The 17386-nt window shown below is 43.8% G+C and overlaps 1 protein-coding gene across 3 annotated transcripts in view; it reads left to right on the top strand.

The window, feature by feature from the left end:
• Mlana (melan-A) overlaps positions 1-17386 on the top strand; it is a 45864-nt gene that overhangs the window by 21793 nt on the left and 6685 nt on the right. The window contains exons 2-4 of one of the 3 annotated variants that reach the window (XM_020159599.2): positions 8395-8590; positions 10168-10263; positions 15038-15134. In XM_020159599.2, coding sequence (XP_020015188.1) covers positions 10193-10263; positions 15038-15134 — 168 coding nt within the window. In that variant the 5' untranslated portion in view covers positions 8395-8590; positions 10168-10192. Of the gene's footprint in view, positions 1-8394; positions 8591-10167; positions 10264-14214; positions 14345-15037; positions 15135-17386 lie in introns of those variants that run through there. The other 2 variants (XM_074051918.1, XM_074051919.1) reach the window with 2 other exon arrangements.

Raw genomic sequence — 17386 nt, 5'->3', positions numbered from 1 at the left:
GGAAGACCTTCTTCATGATAACGTGGTCCAAGAACTCTGCTGGCAATTGGGTTCTCTTGAAAATTCCTAATGAACATTAAGATATTAAGGATGTTAGAAGAATTGCAGTGAAGAAATCTGTTCAGTGTTTTCCAATCCTATAGGACCAGCAGTATACTCTGGAAAACCGAAAACTCCTGAAGTTTGGACTTAGAAGGAAACTGAGCAGAGAGAGATGGTTGATCACAGAGTTCCTGCCTCTTTTCTTTCTCTTTATGGCTGTCTCACTTTAAACCGTCTCTGTTGCCATCCATTGGCTTCCAGGGCAGTTCTGATGCCTAATTAAAACTCTTTGGCAGGGTTGGTGGAGTGGCTCAAGTGATAGAATGCCTGCCTAGCAAACATGAGGTCCTGAGTTCAAACCCCAGTACTACAAAAGAAAAAAAAAAAAGGGCTATTGTGAATAGTACCGCAGAAAACATGGGTGTGCAGGTTTCTCTATAGTAAGCTGGCTTTGGTTCTTTTGGATATATAATGAGAAGTGATATAGCTGATCATGTGGAAGTTTTATTTTTAATTATTTGAGGAACTTCCATACTGATTTCCACAGTAGTAAGGTTTATGGGATAGCCAATGCCCCTTTCTTACTGAAACTGTCAAAGGTCTCAATTATAAACAGCCACTGTCTCTAAATACAAAAACGACAGGAATCTCAAGATAGCCTTAAGAACCAGGCCATGTGCAGTTGTAGATTTGGTCACTAGGCAGGGAAGGCTACAAAAAATGCCTTCAGGAACTAATTTACATTCCAGCCAGCAGCGGTTAAGGGTCTCCCACCAACATTTGTGGTTGTTTTCTTGACTATAGCCATTCTAAATAGGGTGGGAGGGAAACTCAACGTAGGATTTTGTTTGTTTGTGGTACTGAAGATTGAACCCAGGGACTTGTGCATACTAGGCAAGCACTCTACACTTGATTTACACCCCTAGTCCCCTTTTATTTTTTGTTCTTGAAATGGTGTCTTGTACTACATTTTGTGGGAGCTGGCTTCAAACTCAAGATTCTGTCTTTACCTAATGAGTAGCTGGGATTACAGGTGTGAACAATCAGGCCTGGCTCAATGTAGTTTTGATTTGCATTTCCCTGATGGCTAAAGATGTTGAACATTTTTTTCCCATGTATTTATTGGCCATTTGCATTTCTTCATTCTTTTTCTTACAATAGAGATAATACTGGCAGAAATTTACATAGACTTTACTGAACATCAAGCGACTTCCAGAAAATACAAAGAGGTCTTAAGAAACACACCACTGGCTTAAGAAACACATACCTGGTCCTGTCATAGCTAGCTGCTCTCAGTACTGTCCCACAGAGACTGACTAAGCTGCCTCCCTTTGATTCCCAAAGGATTGACACAAGTTTATAGGCAGAGGAACTGGCAAAAGAATCTGCTGGTTCTCTTCATCAAACCCAATCCCCAAAGCCAGCAGTCCTGACACTGATTTTCCAAAGGAACCCTCTCTTCAGGACCAGATTAACTGGTTTTGGGGGCTATCACTGTCTCTTTAAGACTGGATATCACGCATGGGCTCATGAATCTTCCCTTGATTAACTGAGCAGACATTTGCTGGGCTAGTTAAGCTGAGGGCGTCTGACAGGACGGAGACACAGACACAAGGCAACCAACCAGGTAATCCAACATATTCAGACTTTCTATTCCTGATACTCTTTTCCAAAAGAATATCAGGGGTAATAGGGTGACTATAATTCTAAAAAAGCCCAAGCTGGGACTGACCTGTCAGAGAATAACCAAGCAATCCAGATTTTTTTTTAACAAAACAAAATTAAAATTATACACCAAGGTTTTTGGTCTTTTTTAAGATCACTTTTTAAGAAAAAACAAAAAAACACCAAAACACTGGGATCGAATTTATTAACTTTTAAAGTTTGAGTTAGCCAACACATTTCACCCTCAGACATTGTCAGGAGCAAGTTATAAAACATAACTCCAGCTTTGGGCAATTTCAATTTCTACCTCTTTCCTTTTCTTTTCCCCAATGTTACTCTTGATATCTCAAGATCTCACCATAGAGGAAATCTCATGTCCCCATGGCAGAGACAAGGAGTTCCATCAGTTTGTTTGTTTTGGCCTTTGCATCATATAGCTTTTACAAACAGTTGGGTCGTCCACCCCCATCCCAGAAACCTTTGTTTTATTTTTTGGCCTAGAGATAGTTGATGTTTTTATCTGTTTAAGGTCTGGGGACCAGTTCCAGATATTTTTAGAGTACCAGTAAGAAGGTAGAAGTGAGCAGGGTTTTATAGGAGAGCCAAATGCCCCTCTCTTACTGAAACTGTCAAAGGTCTCAATGATCGACAGCCAATGTCCCTAAATACAAAAATGACAGGAATTTTTGTACCAGACCTTGTACAGTTGTAGATTGGTCACTAGATAGGAAAAAGTACCTTCAGAGACATAGAGGAGGTACTTAAAATGTTGGTTACTTACAGGGTGAAGAGGGAGGCTTGGAGACCATGGCTGTCCCCCTGGGTGGTGCCAGATCCCAGGTAACCCTCAGGACAGCACTCAGGAGGCTATTCCCTCTGACCACAGTGCTTGGTAGTAGCTACTGAAGGGCTGGGCATGGTGATTAAGCCCTTCTCCCATCATTAAGTCTGTTTTCAGAGAAAGAAGGGAAGGGGGAATTTCAAAACAAAAACAGAAAACTATACTGAAGCAGACAGTTGTCCTTGTGTTGAAATATTGTCCCATTTTCCCCAATAACTTCACTTCTTTAGAAAGTCACTGGAAATAAGAGCTGAAAAACAGTTTGGGTCACTGAGTTTACCATGTGGCAGGCTGAACCCAGGCAATAGATATACAGAGGTATACAGTCCTAACCTACCCAGAACTCAGGAATCAGTGGATTCACCAGACATGAGCAGGTAACATCAGAGTCACACAGTAATGCAGGAGGGTAGTAGGAACAGAGAGATTCTGGCAGCCTTCTGTAGTCTACTATAGAATTCCCAGATATATGACTCAGTTCCTTCCACAGACTTACTAAGAAACAGCAAAAGTTAGGAAGACTTCTCAGGCGACAAATTCCAGCTTGATCAACCCAACATACCTGCAATGGATACTATTTGCCAGGTGCTGTAGAAGCCACTCTGTCATTGTCTGTCTTGCATCCCTTCCTTCTTATTTTGGCAACAGCAGCCCAGATACCTTCTGCAGAATTTCTCCTTCCCTGTTACATCAGCCTTGATGGGTATAAACCCCCTAGTCCACCCCAAGAGAGGATTTGCCATGAGACCCAAGCTAGTCTGAAAAAGATTATCCAAGGAAAACATCTTTGTACACAAAGATGAACGTGGTTTTGTTTTGTTTTTTGCTTGTTTGTTTAGAACATTATTTTTATCTTTATTTATTTTTTTGTGGACATACACTTTTTTTCTTCTTGGGTAAAATCATGGGAGAATCATTTGTGGAAACTAAAAATTATAAAATAAAATAAAAGATGACCCAAAAGTGAAAGAGGACCTACTAGATAAGAGGAGGAGACAAGGGAGGGATGGAGAATGAGAGGGGAGAGAAAAGACTGTATTAAGAAGGACAATTTCTTTTTATTTTATTTTAATTTTTAATTATAATATTATTACAGTACAGGGGTATAGTGTGACATTTACAAAGTGCTTACAAACAATGTATCTTAGTTAAATTCACCCCCTCCATTAGTCTCCTTTATGCCCCAAAGATGAACATGGTTGAAGCTGTTCTCATCCCCTTGGCTGTAGCCTAAAGGGTCATTCATTTAACTATTGCTCCCTGTATCCACAGAACCACTTCATATCTTTTCTTCCTTCTTCTTCTTCTTCTTCTTCTTCTTCTTCTTCTTCTTCTTCTTCTTCTTCTTCTTCTTCTTCTTCTTCTTCTTCTTCTTCTTCTTCTTCTTCTTCTTCTTCTTCTTCTTCTTCTTCTTCTTCTCTTCTTCTTCTTCTTCTTCTTCTTCTTCTTCTCCTCCTCCTCCTCCTCCTCCTCCTCCTCCTCCTCCTCTTCTCCTCCTCCTCCTCCTCCTCCTCCTCCTCCTCTTCTCCTCCTCCTCCTCCTCCTCCTCCTCCTCCTCCTTCTTCTTCTTCTTCTTCTTCTTCTTCTTCTTCTTCTTCCTTCTTCTCCTCCTCCTCCTCCTCCTCCTCCTTCTTTTTCTCCTTCTTTTCATTTTTTCGAGACAGGGTTTCACCATGTAGCCCAGCTGGTCTTGGAACTCTCTCTCTCTTTCTGTCTCAGCCTCCAAGTGCTGTGATTACAAGTGTGCACCACCATTCCGGACCATTCTATTCCTTGTTGAGGCCTGGTTTACTTAGACTTATCTTCTGTTCTGTGGGACACCTCTGTAATCTCCTTATTTCCTTAAGTAGCCAGATTCAGGTTCTGATGCTTTTAATTAAAGAATGGGACTGATACAAGAATTTATTCCATGCTGGGTACACCAGACCTTAGCGATCAGCCTTCCTGAGAGATCGTGTTCCCATTTTGCAGATGAAGAGACTGATATTGACAGTCTTGCAGAGACACACCCAGAGACACACAACCAGTCAATGCTGGAGCAAGCATTTGGATCAGAACCCAGAGCCCCAGCTATCTATCCTTCACATCACCAATTCAAAGCCCTACCAATTGAGGACAAGCTGCTGCCTCTAGGTCTTGCATCCATCTGATTTATAGCTTCCAAAGTGTTTTCACACACAATAATGCAGGCAATCCTTATAGCCCCCCTGGGGGTGGGTATCTTCATAACACTGGAAAGTAGACTGGCCTGAGTTGGGTCAGCTCACTTTTCTACCTTGCTTAAAACTTTTCCATGACTCAAAACACTATAAAGTCAGTCCAACAGCCTACGTGTGGTATTCTAGGCCCTTTGAAGACCAGGACCTGGCCTCTGGTCTGTCACTCCCTTTCTTGTACTTAGACTCCAGCCATGGAGTGGTCCTCATAGTTCCGTTCCCCAAACCCACTGGTTGCTGCGTGCCTCTGAGTCCTCTCTCTACCCAGTACCACCTTTCTACCCTTACTCCCCATCTCATGCCTGGTGAACTCTACTTACCCCTCCAGATCCAATGGAGCCCATCTTCCCTTGAACATTTCTGTGCCTCCTCTGCCCACACGGAACAAAAAATGCACAAGAATATGGGGTAGCTCTAATGTAATCTGACATCACAGTGAACACCGAGGTTGACCCCTCAGTAACTATCCTCCTCGAAGGTGAAAATCCACTCTTGAATAGTGACAACTCACAAATGGCTGAGGGGCTTGAAGCATTTCTGGTTTACTGGCACTCTTCTAGGCTCCCGAGCAGCCTTGGGAGCTGGGCTGTATTCTCCATGAGCCAGTTGCTGTGCATGTGGGGGACAGAGACTGGCTCACCTGAGCATCTTTCCTAATGGAGTGAGAACTGACAGCCTCTCCCTTCTCCCCCCCATTCTTTGAGAGGGAGCCAAACTGAGTCCAAACTAAACCTCTCTTGCTCTTGGGTGTCTGAGAGAGGAGGGGATGGCTCTGTTGTCCTCCAGTTCCCCCTGTTAGGCCTTCTTCTGCTCCCTCTCTATCTCACCACTGCCTGCTACCTTCAGAACCTCTCTGCCAGAGGTCTCTTTCCTCCACAGGCAGTCATTCGCTTGTTAGCTGAGTAACACTTAGCAGTAACCTGAGCTCCCAGGCTTACCTGCCACCCCTTTCCAGAGGCTCATGCAATCACAGGAAATTCACAGAGGCACCAGCATTTCTCCAGCTTCAATAACTTGCCGGCCTTGTGAGAGATGGTTTTACATACACCGCCTCATTTAATTCTTACAGCAATTTTGTAATTATTTAATCTCATTTGCAGATGAGGATGTTGAAGATCAGGGGACCAAGGTCATACAGATAATAAATGAGAGCTGGGATTTAAGGGTCCCAGGCAGCAGAGCAAGGAGTCTGTCCCCACTGGCCTCAAAGGCATCTGCAGTCTTTCTTGAGACACTTGTGGTGCAAGGGGGACATTGACCAGAAGGTGGCAGCAGAGAATCAGTCAGTGGTCCGCCATGTACTAAGGGTGCAAATTCTAATCCTAAAAGAGAAGTGGCAGATCCTTCTGAGCTAGGGCTCAGGAGTAACAGGTCGGCAGCCTCATAGGAACAGTTCACACCATTGTGGCTAAGCATATTCTGTGACAGAGACTGTACCAAGCACTATACAAGTGTTATCTCCTTTAACTCTCAAAATCTTAGGATTTCTGCAGAGTAGATACCATTAGCCCCAGTTTTTAGATGCACGCACTGAAGATTTCGGAGGTTTGTGATTGCCCCAAGCTCATGCAGATTGAAGCGACGATAGCACAGGTAGCTTGAACCAGAGCCCTGAGACTGTAAGCAGGTGGGTCTTTAAAAGATCAAAGTCCAGGGAAGGAAAGACAGTCACTTGGAAGTGTTGAGGGTGGGAACAGACAGGGCCTGACTTGGACTGGCTCCAAGGCAAGCTTGAGGCCATCCAAGGATAGTGAGTAGGACTTAGAGAACTTCTGGGGGCTTCCAGGAAACAGCATGTGGTAGGATTTTCAGGCCAAGTTTCCCAGAGTACCCTTATTTGAAGAAGCCATATTCAGTTTATCCTGGTCACATAACCCTGAAGGACTGGGCTCTTCAGAAGCTACAAACCACTCAAAGACAAAGAAATGCCTGTGGAAGATCTGAGGCCTCCCTCTTTGTGTCTCACAAAGCAAACTAGCTAGAGAGCAGGTGCCTGACAGGTCGTAGGGTAGCCACCACGCTGGTTCTGGACATGGAGCTCCTCTCGGGGGAGGGGATGCTGACAGCTGCCTTGCCATATCCACGCTGGAAGAATTTCAGGGCACACTCAAGCTCCCTAAATCAGCTGTCTCACCAGAGGACTTGAGTGAGATGTAGGAACTTCACCTTGCCCTGAGATGAGGGAAGCACCTCCCTCCTCTGTGGTGTCCCACCAATCAATCATCTAGGGCTCCACTTAGTTGTATAGTCCAGCCAAGTGCAAACCTTGGGTTTCTTACTTCAGAACTACAGCCTTTTTGTAGACTAGAAATTACCATGAGAACTTTCTGGGTTACCATACATAACCTTGAGGTACTGGTTGAAATTGCTCTCCCCAAATCTGTTGACAACTTGTATCCTTTCCCAATTTTTGTAAAAAGCCTTCTGAGCCAGTCTCAGTGCTGGGAACCCAGACCAAATCATATTCTGTCAATTTGTTTCAGTATCTTTGCACTGGTTGTTCTATATGAAATGCTCTACTTTCTTCTTTTCCTTCTCCTTCTCCTCCTCTTTCTCCTTTCTTGTTATTTCCTTCCTTGCCTCCTCTTATTTCTTTCTGGAAAGAATAGAACCCAGGGCCCTGCACTTGCTAGGCAAGCAACTCTGCCACTGAACTATATTCCCAGCTCCGCTTCCATCTTTTTCAGGCTGACTCCTTCTGTTAGTTAGATTTCAGTTTAAATATACCCTCCTTTTCTCTCTGTCTCACCTAATAAGGATCAGCTCCTCTTTCTGTTTTGTTTCTCTCTTGCCAATTCCAGTGATGACTATGCAGTTTCCACTAGGTTGATATGCACTCACACATGACAGCTGTTGTTCACAGCCCAACATGGAAACTGAAAAGCCATAGGATCTTGGTGCTCATTTAGCTCAAGTCCTCAGCTGATGGGTACTCTCATAGTCCTTCATTTTGACATGGTTTTTGCTTTGTTTTGTTTGTCCATGATGGTTATGGAGCGCCAATTAGCAAAGGTGACTGTCATGTCCCATTGAAATCCTCTGGGCTCACCACATTTGATTCCCAGGGTAGATTACAATGTTAAGCAGAACTGGCTCTGGGTTCTAGGTAGGTCATATTCTATCTTGCAAAGGAAATTTTCATCTGCCTCTTGAAAATGCATGGAAGCTCACTGTGCACGGTAGCCAGTTAATCCCAGGTTGTGACAAAGAACTCGGGACGTTCCTCTTAGGAGGTTTTCAGGATCTTCATCTTCCTTTTCTTGGAAGTGAGGGTGTAGGATAATCTCTAGATCTGAGTCTACAGGCTCTTCAGCCCTTTGAAGTGGAGATGAGGGAGGGTGTACGGCACTCAGTTAAATTTGGATCTCAGATAAACAAAAAATAATGTTTTAATGTGTGTCCCATGCAATATGTGATACATTTATATTAAAACTATTACCTGGGACATAGTTATACTAAAATTGTGTATTTTTTATCTGTATAAATTCAAATGTAAGTGGGCATCCTATATTTTATCTGGCAACCCTACAGAGGATAACCAGCATTTAAAATAAATGGCTTCCTTAGGATGAAGCATTGAGACTGGGGAAAACAGAGGTTACAGTGAGCTGTGATTTTTTTTTTTTAAAGGGTGGAATGAAGTTGGTTTCTTTTATGCCAAATGAGCAATCACAGACAACCCTGTCAGGAATTCAAACTCGTGACTACCATGGGACTCAAGACCAAGAAAAAAATTTTTTTAAAGATTGAGAGTCAGAGAAGCAATTTTCACATGCACATACACACACAGCCAGTCAGCAGGCAAAGGACTGTCTCATCAAGAAAGGTAAGTGCGTGCATTGCCTTCTCAATAATCATAGTCCATTTTTCCAAGGTTCAGAAAAAGCCAGTGGGATTCTCTTTCCTGCCTCATCAGGTCCCTGATATTTTACTGACAGCGTTTGTAATTCTCCAACTTTTGAGGGTCCACAAAATCTCTTCCTAGATCATCTGTCAATCCACTGTGACTGTGATTATTCTGGTGGACAGCCTGCAGGTGGCAAGCAGCGTCCCTGTTCTGGATGTATTCTGTCACTTAAATGACCACTTCTCTTGATATGAGTGGGAAGGAGAGCATTTGCTGTCCCTATACTGTTTGCCAAGGTTCTGAGCTTGAGTTATAGACATTCAAAAACAATTTAATGTAGAATTAATGAGTTTCTTGCCTGTCACTTTGAACACAGTGTCAAACCTACATTATCCCCCTGAGATGATCAGTGAGTTCAACTGTAATTTCTTCTTTTACAACTGGGAAGGGTAAATTACACATAAAATGCCCCAATAGAAAGGAGTCACATGGTAAAATCCCCAGTCTGATCTCCCAATCTTCCTGTTGTTCAAATTGGAGCTATTAATGTAACTCTATGGGGATCAGAGCTTTGAAATTCACAAGCATAGTAGAGGGAAGAAAAATACACAATAGCAAGGAAAGAAGCTTCCATTATTGGCTTTTAATGAGCTCATTTTAATTATGACCACTGCAGTTCATGGGCTCTTTTTTTTTATTGTTGTTCATTTATATATATTACAGTTAATTTTTAAAAAATTCCTAGAAATGAAAGTTAAACTAGAAAGGAGCCTTAATTGACTCAGGTGGGAGGGAAAACAAATTGTTAGACAAAGTCAGGTCCTAAGCTTCCTTGGTTTATTTTGGGTAGCTTGCATATGGACAAGTACCTGTCTGGAGTGGTTTCCCTTGTTGAAAAGTGGGTTTGGAAGATGCTGTGCTCGCTCAGGCACTGTATCTCACACACCCATGGCCAGGCTCAAGCTGGGGTGCCCTGGGAAACACACATCTCATCATAGCCTTCTGTTTATTTAGGGATCGATACCAAATAGTAACTTTGGAGAGAAGGGAAATAACTCCTCTTGTATTTATTAACCTCTCACTATCCTGAGTCAGCCAAGTGGAGAATGAATAAAAATGCATTTCAGTTGTTTGTTTCTTTCCAAGTTTATGGTATAGAGTCAAATTAAAGGCAAATGAACATTTCCCCCTGAAATAATTACTCAGTTTGAAAGTTTTTTTATTGTTTTTACATTTGTTCATATGTGTATACATTGTTGGGGACACCTCTTCTCCCTGCCCTATCTCCCATTCTCTCCCCCCTTCACTTCCAGGCTTTTTAATTGCAGTTTCTTCTTCAAACTTAATTTTCCATTAATGGAAAGGGTTAGAAGCCTGAGCTATTTCTAAAGCCCTTAAAGTTAGTGAAGGAAGCATGTAAAAATCCTTTCATGGAGAAACCTAGAGGGTCTGCCTATTAATGTTGGTCACCTGCAGCAGTCTTTGTGGGTCTTTATGAAATGACACGTAAGGATGCTTTGAACGCACTGGCTGATGCTCTTGTGTCCATCTGTTAGGTATCCTGTGCCCTGACCCCAGAGGATGCCAAGAGAAGAGGTTCACTATGGTTACCCCAGGAAGGGGCATGGCCACTCTTACATCACAACTGAAGAGTAAGTTCAAACTAGACCTAGTGGGGTTTCCAATTTGTCATTTGCTGTCACAGCCTGTTAGCTTCCACCAGCACATACCTGTCTATAAATCTCTCCAGTGTTTATCTCTCCAGAGAGTAAAAACCCTGGCAACAAGGGCCGGGGAGACCTTGTGGTCCTACAAGGGACTCATTCAAGTTTTTCTGAAGCCAAACAGGGAGATAGGAATAACAAAAGTTGGATCTTGAGATTTTTTTGTTTGCATTCTTGGCCACTGGGCCTTACCTATAGGTTTCCAAGCTGAAAAACATTTGTCCAGGATCAAGATGCCTCTTCTTCAAGCCTTGTTCTGTCAGCACTACTCAGGTTCCTTAAAGTGCTTTGCAGACAGAATAAGTAGAGTTGCCAAAGAGCCAGTGAGGATGAAGGGCAGGTGTGCAGGACTCAACCAATAGACTGAAACTAGGATGAAGATAGTGGCTTTAACCTTTGCATCACAACTTTATCCTACAGGAAGGCATTTATAATCCTGAGATAATTAAATGCTTATCATTTCTGAGTGCTAAGCACTGTATACTGGTTCAAGACACTGCTCTTATCTTTGAAAATGCTAACAATTCAGTGAGGGAGTTAGGCATGAGAATAATCTCAGCAAATTTAAGTGCCGTTAGGGGAACAGAGGCTACAGGACAGTCTGTCATACTATGAGTGTGATGATGAGAGGGGAGTCTCCATCCTCTGAGCAGAGTCTTCGACAAGCCCAACAAAGAGTCAGGCTTGTATTTGAATCATCTTTTATATGGTCTGTTCACAACTCCCTGCAAAACCTAATTTCCTTTTGGAAAGAGCTGTTGAAAAGTCTTTGATAGCATCAACCAGCAGGGGCAGCAAGATGAAGTATCTGTTAAAGGTACTGAGAAAGAATTCAGGCTGCAAGCATTTCCTCTGAAGACTCTGGTGGGATTCTCTTATACCCCTGAGTGCTCAATTGTGGAGGCGCAGTGATATCACCTAACAAATTGTCCTAAGAGCAAATATATGCTTATTTGGGGGGCACAGTCCAATGGTATTAGGTAGCATATCATTTCAGCTTCTATAGGATGCCTCAGCAGACTCTTCTTTAAAATATAATTTTATTTAATCTCTTAGGTGTAGTCCAAAAGAATAAAGTTCAAGACTTGTCAGTTTCCTTCTCTTCCCTTGGTTACCCCTCTTGGACATGGCTTTTGTCTATGTGGTTGAAGATGGTATGTCATGTCATCATCTGCATTTCTTGTCAGCAGAAAAGGACAGACTAAGAGAAGGCTAGAACCATTCCTCTCCAGTGACACACATCCCTTCTGCTTACCCTCCACATGGTGACACTTGTGTCATCCTTCCTGTGTTATACAGAGACCAGGAAATGTGCAGCTGGACCTGGTGGTGTTGGGATTTAAATCCAGGTCTGTTTGTCTATGAAACACTATGCTGCAGGCAGCAGAAGCAAATATTTGCACAATCCCATCCAAAAAGAGGCTAGGGCAGAGATCAGAATCTCCTGCTGTGAAGCTGAAGGCCAGAGGTAGGAATTTGTCAGCTCAGTAGACTGAACACTGCGTTGTCCTTTTCCATGTGGCGCCACCATTCCCAGCTGGGGAAGATGACATTCACAGCCTAAGCTGAGTTACTCTCAAGATCTCATCAGGAAGACAGAAACCAAGCAGGTGTTTCACTTTTACTCTAGGGAATTGGCTGAGCACACCTGCTGGAGTGGAGGCGGGAAAGGCTCTGTGTCTTCAGAGGCAGTAACTGCAAGATGCTGCTTCAGTCCCTGCGGCTGAAGGAGTACACGGAAGGGAAGGGGGTCATTGGATCTGTAGTGGAAAGAAGGGAGCCCACAAATATGAGACCCACCTTAGGGAAGGGGTTTCTGTTTACCTGATTCAGGAGGTTAGAGAAGGGGACTTATGAATCGAGCATTCAGCAGGCCTCTGAGATGGGGGTATTGGTCAGCTGATGAGGGGCACAAAGAGACTGGTTCTGGGAGTGTCAGAAGCAGAACTGATGACAGGGAACGACTGACAGTGTGAAGAACTGTTGCTGGGGTAATGCTGACCAGAACACGAAGTAAACTGGAAAGAGCAGCTCTTTCAGTCTTGCAGACTCTTCTAGGGCTCTCTACTGGGGGCCAATGGGCAAAGAAGGGGGGTTTGCAGAGCATAACTCCAGCATCCCAGAGCACAGAAGCTTCTGCAGGCTTGGAGTTGGGGACAGCAGCTAAACAAAGGGCATATGGGATTTGTTACCATCGTCACATAAAGGAACCCATCACAGATGGCATAAGTTTTCTGTCTTGCGTTCTGAACAAAGTGCTTATACAGGGTCAGGTGTGTTCTCTGGTATCCTCCCTGAGAGCACAGGTGAGTTGCTGGGTTCTAGCACAAAAGAAAGGTACCCATTTACATGCAAGTGAGGGAGCTGTCATTCCCTTTGACCTATTGCTGCCTGTAGGAGGGTCAGATAACCTAAGCTCCTAGCACAGTGACTCTCTTAACTTCAGTCTATGAAAGAAGGAACCATAGAGTACATGGACCACCAGGAGTTTTGTGCAGGGTAGTGAAAGAGATCAGTGTGGAGAATAACTGCCCAAGGCCACCAGTACTAGGACTCATCCTCTCATGAAAGGATCTTGCTCAGCTGGTACCTAATTAAACAGGTGGGTTGGAAGCAGGGGAATGGAATGCATCATTGAGATTCTCTGACTCCCTCTCACCAACTTGCCAGCAGATAGAATGAGGAGGAACAATGTGAATTCCCATAGCCAGTCAAAAAGGTCAACCCGCGTGCTTTGAGTGGTACCTGTCTCTGGAACCTCAGTAGAAGAGTGTCTCACAGTTGAGTGGACATAAGTCATCCAGGAAGCTTGCTTGAATGCAAATTCCTAGGTGCTGCCAACCCAAGAGGCTGAGTTGGCAGGTCAGAGGTGGAGCCTCAGGGCCTGAACTTTAACGGGCATCTCAGGTGATTCTGCCATAGGTTGGTATCTGAGTGACTGAGGAGCCTTGCTAAGTTGGGTCACGGGTTCTGGTGTATCTGGCATTCCTTGGTGTTTTATGCTCTCAGTCACTTGGGTGTGTGGTGAGTACAACATGACTATGCATAAAGAGCTGGAACAGAGCTCTGTCTGTGTCAAGATGTTCAAGGGGAGACCGCAGGGTAGAGTTAGAGCACAGGCGTGCGGGGAATTTTATTAGCTGCCTTCAGTCATGAGAGTCCATTGAACACCACTTGTGACAGCTTCATTTTAGAAGTGATTTCTGCAGGGAAAACACTGTCCTGTTAGACAGGAGACTGGGTTTGGTCCAGATCTTAGAGCTTGTTGGGTATCCAGTGCCAGTTACTGTGAATGCTGGTTTTGTCACTTACTGGATGTGCAACTGTGGGAATTTTGCCAGCCTAATGCCAGCTGTAAAACAAATATCATACCTACCTCAGAGGATTGTGATAAGTATAAAATAAAAGCATATTATATATGGCATATAAATGCTTAGCACATGTTGGCACAAAATGGTGCTCAGTGAATGGTAGAGAAGTTACAATGGTGGTGATGATGCTGACAAATCTTGGTTGGTCTCAGCTTCATGAACTATAAAATGGGTGGACTGGCTTACATAATCGGGTTAGAGCTTCTGTCTAGCACTGCCTTCCTGTAGTTCTCTCCATCTCATTTGGAGTTGAACAGGACACGCTTGATGCCTCAGCTACCTTGAGACCAAGGTAGGCTGGTAGGTAGGTGGTACTGGACAAAACTCTCCAGAAACTTCTGTTCAACCTCACTTACCCTATAGCTGCTCAGTTTCATATACAACACAAAACTCTGCAGAGCTTTTTTCTTAACAAGTTCACAGCAGAAGATAACACAAAGTGCTTTCAGCATTGATCATGCTGTGATGTGGTCAGTCAGGCAGACACTAGCTAACTGACACCAGCTATGCAGGAGTACACAGCCCAGGCTCCCTTCCTGAGGCCTTTGTGGTAACTATGATACTTCTGACAGAGTCTCTGGATTCTGAGCCCAAGAGGTTGGTATGATTCTCAGTTTGGCATCCTGCCAGATCCTTCCGTAAGTGACACTACTGCTTTGCTCTAGGTTGAGTTCAGATTCTTCTCCTTAGGGCCAGTAGGGTTGAGGAAAATTTTGGGCAGAGATAGACTTGGGTCTAAATCCTAGCTTTGTCTTGTGGTAGTTTAGGGTGACCATCAGCAGGGGAATGGGGACATCTGTATTGGAACTCAACCACTGCATTTACTTCTTCCTCTGTGAAATAGGCATGATAAATGGTGTCTACCTTACAGGGTGATTATGATAATTAAAAAACCTAATGCTCTTAGAATGTTTATCACAGCACATGGCTTATAGTAGATGTTCAGTCAGTGCTAATTTCTACTTTTTTTTTGTGAACTGACTTGGGGAAAATGCTTTAAACTGGCCCTGATTAAAAGATAATTCCTACCAATAAATATATTGTCCTCATTTGGATCAATAGCTCAGGTATGGCTATGCTTGGGCCACCCAAGAAGGCAGTGCTTCTGTGGGACACACGTGAGAGGGTACCAGACCAGGATCTGTCCCCAGATATAGGAGTTGGAGGTCTAGTGGGTTAATCTGGGTAGGAGATGGAAAACTACTTGGGTGATGAGAGGTGCTCCTCTGGGCTATCAAAGCCTATATGAAGAGAGAAGATTGATTTGTGTTTCCTCAAAAGTTGGAACAATGGTTTTGTGCTATTTTGGACTTGTGTATCTCTTGGGCCAGGGCCGTGGGGATTGGCATCCTGACAGCAGTCCTGGGAATTTTACTGCTCATCGGCTGCTGGTATTGCAGAAGACGAAGTGGATACAGAACCTTGACGGTTGGTGAAGTTTCTGCTGCTGATCCTTCTAGATCCAGAGCCCCCTTTCCACTTCTTTCTTTGAATTCCGGGGAGTGGGATAACAGTCTCATAATATATCTAGCTCTGATTCCTGTTTCTGAAGAAACTTTCCATATATTGCACTTCTGGCAACTCTTCCTTTGCCTTTGCCCTGATCAGGGATTTTCCTCGTCTCTTTGGTTCTATTTGAAACAGACTTGAATATCTGGCTGTTGTTTGTGGCTGAGCACTGGTGGTGTGTGGGGAAAGTGAAAGGGAGATCATGGTCACCTTAACAGCAGTATGTTAGAGTTGGGTCTTACCAGTCCTTCTGGAGTTTCTGGCATGTTCTTTTACCCCACTTAGTGGCCCATTTCTCCTACCTTGCCCCTGCACACCTTTGAACCCTAGGTTCAAGTTCTAATTCTGTCAGACCAAGTGGTCCAGGATATTCAAGATCGCCCTGGACATCAGTGCAACAAGAAAACCTTCCCTCAGGGGCACAGGCATAACTGTTTTATTTATTTATTTTGGCGGTACTGGGGTTTGAACTCGGCTTTATGCTTGCTAGGCAGGCACTCTACTGCTTGAGCCAAGCCTCCAGCCCTTCTTACACTGGTTTTTTAGAGATGGAGGCTCTCTTTTTGCCCAGACAAGCCTGTACTGTGATCCTCCTATTTTACACTTCCTGGTATAGCTGGAAAGACAGGTGTGTGCCACCTCTCCCAGCTTTTTCCACTGACAAGGAGTCTTGCAAACTATTTTTCCCAGGTTGGCCTGGAACCACAATTCTCCCAATCTCAGCCACCTGTGTACCACTGCCACCAGCTGTAGGTTGAGATGAGGTCTCATTAACTTTTTGCCTGCACTGGCATCGAACCGTGATCCTCAGCTTCCCAGTAGCGAGGATTACAGGTATGAGCCATTGGCACCCAGCTATGATTTATTTATTTTGAATAGGCTTCATCTTCCTTATGAGGGCAATGTGGTTTAATGGTATCTTTTTCTTGTTTACCTAAGTAAGCAGGAAGCTAATACACCGTTCTGGCCCCGGGTTCTTCCATGAGTGGAAAACGTCAACAGTCTACAAACTATAAAAACAACAGGTCTCAGCAGCCTTACTTCAAGGCCAGGCAGAACTTTTACCACTGCAGAACCCAGAGACATTCTCCACAATGAGTGATGGAATGGAAGGAGAGTCTCTCTTTTTTTCCTCTTCTTCCTCCTCCTCCTTCTTCTTCCTTTAGATAGGAAAGCTTTTCAGGTTGATGCAAAATGGAACAGTATTATTTTTACACAATATGTTGGAAAGTCCCATCCCTCATTCAGTGAGTACTTCATTCAAAAGAAAGGTTCTGTGAAGGAGAGGAGGGTTGGGAGGGTTGGTGTACTTGGGGACCTGGATCTTGGCAGTCTGAGGAAGAGAAGAGGAAAGTGAGGGTTGCATCTTCCAAGTTTTTTCTCTCCTCACCAGGGAAGTGGGCATCTTGTGTCTACTTTTCCCTAATGCCTTTCCTACCAAGAGTGTCCCAAACACAAATCCAAACAGCAAATTTGGGGGGCTGATATGCCACTGAGCAGAATCCTCTAGTGTGTTCACATTTAGTGGGAAAAAGCAGAAATTGTTGAGTCTCAACAAGAAGACACCAAATTAACACTGATTTGTATTAGGAGGTTTGGGATAGAACTTCTGCCCATATGATACCTCTCTGTCACTGTCCATACCTGTTAGTAGGGGAGGGACTTTGCTTTCTGCCACAAAATTCCATTTGTGTATGTCTAGCATGGGGGCAATGATATTTTCTTTGTAATTGGCTATTTAATTTTTGCCTCTTGTACTCCTTTTCTTTCCTTCCTTAATGAACCAGGACATTTACCTTCAGTACCTACCCCAGTGCCTGGCACATAGCAATCACTCAATTTGTACATCAGGATTTGGTTTATTGTCTACTGCTGACTTGTTGGGTGACCTTAGATAATAACTTTTCAAGTCTCAATAGCTCTATTATATACCTAGACGTGATAGGAACATGTGCTATCACAATGTTTATCAGTTTTACTCCCCACACCTCCCCCATTACTGGGGATTGAACCCAGGGCCTTGTGCATGATAGGCAAAAGCACTGTACCACTTGAGCTACACCCACAGTTCTTTTATTTGTATCTTGTTTTTGAGATAAGGCCTCCCTAACTTTGCCCAGCCTATCCTCAAACTCAAGATCCTGATCCACCTGCCTCCTTCTCCTCCTGAG

Source organism: Castor canadensis, chromosome 13 (genome assembly GCF_047511655.1).
Source record: "Castor canadensis chromosome 13, mCasCan1.hap1v2, whole genome shotgun sequence".
Lineage (NCBI taxonomy): Eukaryota > Metazoa > Chordata > Mammalia > Rodentia > Castoridae > Castor > Castor canadensis.
The sequence above is the reverse complement of the archived record's forward strand: the minus strand, read 5'-3'. Positions and strand labels throughout refer to the sequence as shown.